This window comes from Gavialis gangeticus, unplaced genomic scaffold, assembly GCF_001723915.1.
Source record: "Gavialis gangeticus isolate Ggan-Ray unplaced genomic scaffold, GavGan_comp1, whole genome shotgun sequence".
NCBI classification, from domain to species: domain Eukaryota; kingdom Metazoa; phylum Chordata; order Crocodylia; family Gavialidae; genus Gavialis; species Gavialis gangeticus.
In genome coordinates, this window is record NW_017729030.1 from 44,892,648 (window position 1) to 44,894,605 (window position 1,958).

General features: G+C 39.0%; 1 protein-coding gene across 2 annotated transcripts in view; it reads right to left on the reverse strand.

Annotated features, from left to right (window-relative positions):
• INPP4B (inositol polyphosphate-4-phosphatase type II B) overlaps window positions 1-1,958 on the reverse strand; it is a 437,109-nt gene that overhangs the window by 277,267 nt on the left and 157,884 nt on the right. For both annotated transcript variants that reach the window (XM_019522133.1, XM_019522134.1), the window contains exon 5: window positions 490-540. In XM_019522133.1, coding sequence (XP_019377678.1) covers window positions 490-540 — 51 coding nt within the window. The remainder of the gene's footprint in view (window positions 1-489; window positions 541-1,958) is intronic.

A 1,958-nucleotide genomic window follows, 5' to 3' on the forward strand; every position in this document is an offset into this window, starting at 1 on the left:
CAACAAGCTACGGCTCCGGGCACATACTCAAACAGCATGCCCAAGAGCAATAAACTCCAAGGTTTATTGCTTCACATTAATGGCATGTATAGATGCACCCCCTGAAAACTAAAGCCCATGCTTATTCAGATAAGTGTGATCCCAAATTCCATACCTAACCCAGTTAGTTATATGATGATAGTAGTATTCTAGAAGGCCTCAATGGACTGAGATTAACTTTATAAGAAGGATTTTCAGGAGTCAAGGAATAAATGCACTCAAAGCAATCACTTATCAAGTCTATTATTCCTGTCAAGAACCTCTAAAAAGCTACCCCACCTTCCAATACAAACTGAGTCTGTTAGCTCCTAATAACCTGATAACCATCTAGGAGCATTACATGTATTTTAAAGTTAGAGAGTGTCTCTTGTCTGAGGAGGGCTGAGGAGGGGGTGAAGGGGCAGCGGTTAAGCTGTCAACACAAAGTGAAATTGAACACAAAATGCTCACCCCAGCATCTGTTCTTGGCTCCTTGTGTTCAGACAGGACACTGGTGCGGACCTGGAAAAAACAAACCACAAACCGTCTTGGCATTTTTCAAAGGGAATAAGAAAAGCTACACATGGATTTTCTTCCTCTTCCTTCTACTTTTTTTGGGCTCATGCCAGGCCCAGGTAATTTCTGATCATTTAATATTTTCTTTTAATAACTTAACACTTCAACTTTTTTGGCCTCTTATCCAAGCCCTCTTTTGCAATAACCCATTTATCATTCCAAAACCTACTATTTCTCCACAGGAGACAGAGCTGTGCTCAACTGCTCCCCTCATACATTAGACCTTTGGTAAAAATAACTCTACAGCCAGAAAAGTGTTTACAGGGGGGTTTTACGTAGGGTCACTCTTAGGAAATGATTCATTCATATAATGCAGGATGATGTCATGACAAGGGTGAGTTGTATTGCAGATTCACTTATCAAAGTACATACCTTTGGGCATACACACTTGCACACTACTTCTTCATAACTTCATAACCCTAAACTTCCTAAAATGTTTCTAAACCAGTTTAGTTAAACTAAAGCAAGTACATAAACAACCACATGCATTTCAGTTTAAAAGCAGGGTTTTGTTTTGTTTTGTTTTTTTTAACTTAACCCTACTTCTACAGCTGTTTTACATTGAGCTGAATCAATGTAAAACAGAAATATGAACTTCTGTTAACATACCTGTATCTGTTTTATTACACTGATTTAAAAACAGTTTAGTTAAACTAGTATAAGCAGCAGGTCTAGAAAAGTCCTTAGCTTGGATTTCATAACCTATGCTGTTTACTGTGGTAACTTACATACGGCAAAGTACAGAATATTCTTCCTGGCCCTACAGGCAAACCTGTTTTGCCCTACTTCTTTCAACTCTCTTCAAAATTGTCACTTCTCCCAGCATGTTTGTGATATCAGTGGGGCTACTGTGTACTGTAAACAAGCAGGTATTGCAATTTCTAGTAAATGTTCCTTTCTCTTCAGTAGAAATACACACCAAATCAAAATTAAGTTCACTTCCACTGACATAATGGCAGCCTGGCCATTATGTACTCTCCTGCAACAGATGGGTAATGCTCACATCAGGAAACAGCCTGATTCCCTACCTCACCAGTCTATTCCATGTCTTCTCATATCCTTTACCCCAGGGCATTTGGTGATTAAGTAGTCCTTAAGTTCCTCCAAGGATACACGCTTCCCATTATCCCTGGTCCTTCTACAGAATGGAGCCGCATGCATGACTAACTTTCATTTTCCTGGCAAACACCAGGGACAATATGGCCTCATTTTAATTTCAATAACCTCCTTTGCAATGCTTTGTAAGTATTTTTACTACCTAATTTTCATATGTATAAGTTAAAAGTAGACTGGAGTGCTTATTGCAGAGTTAAAACTGGTAACAGAAGTCATAGTTTCATAGTTTCTAGGGTCGGAAGGGACCT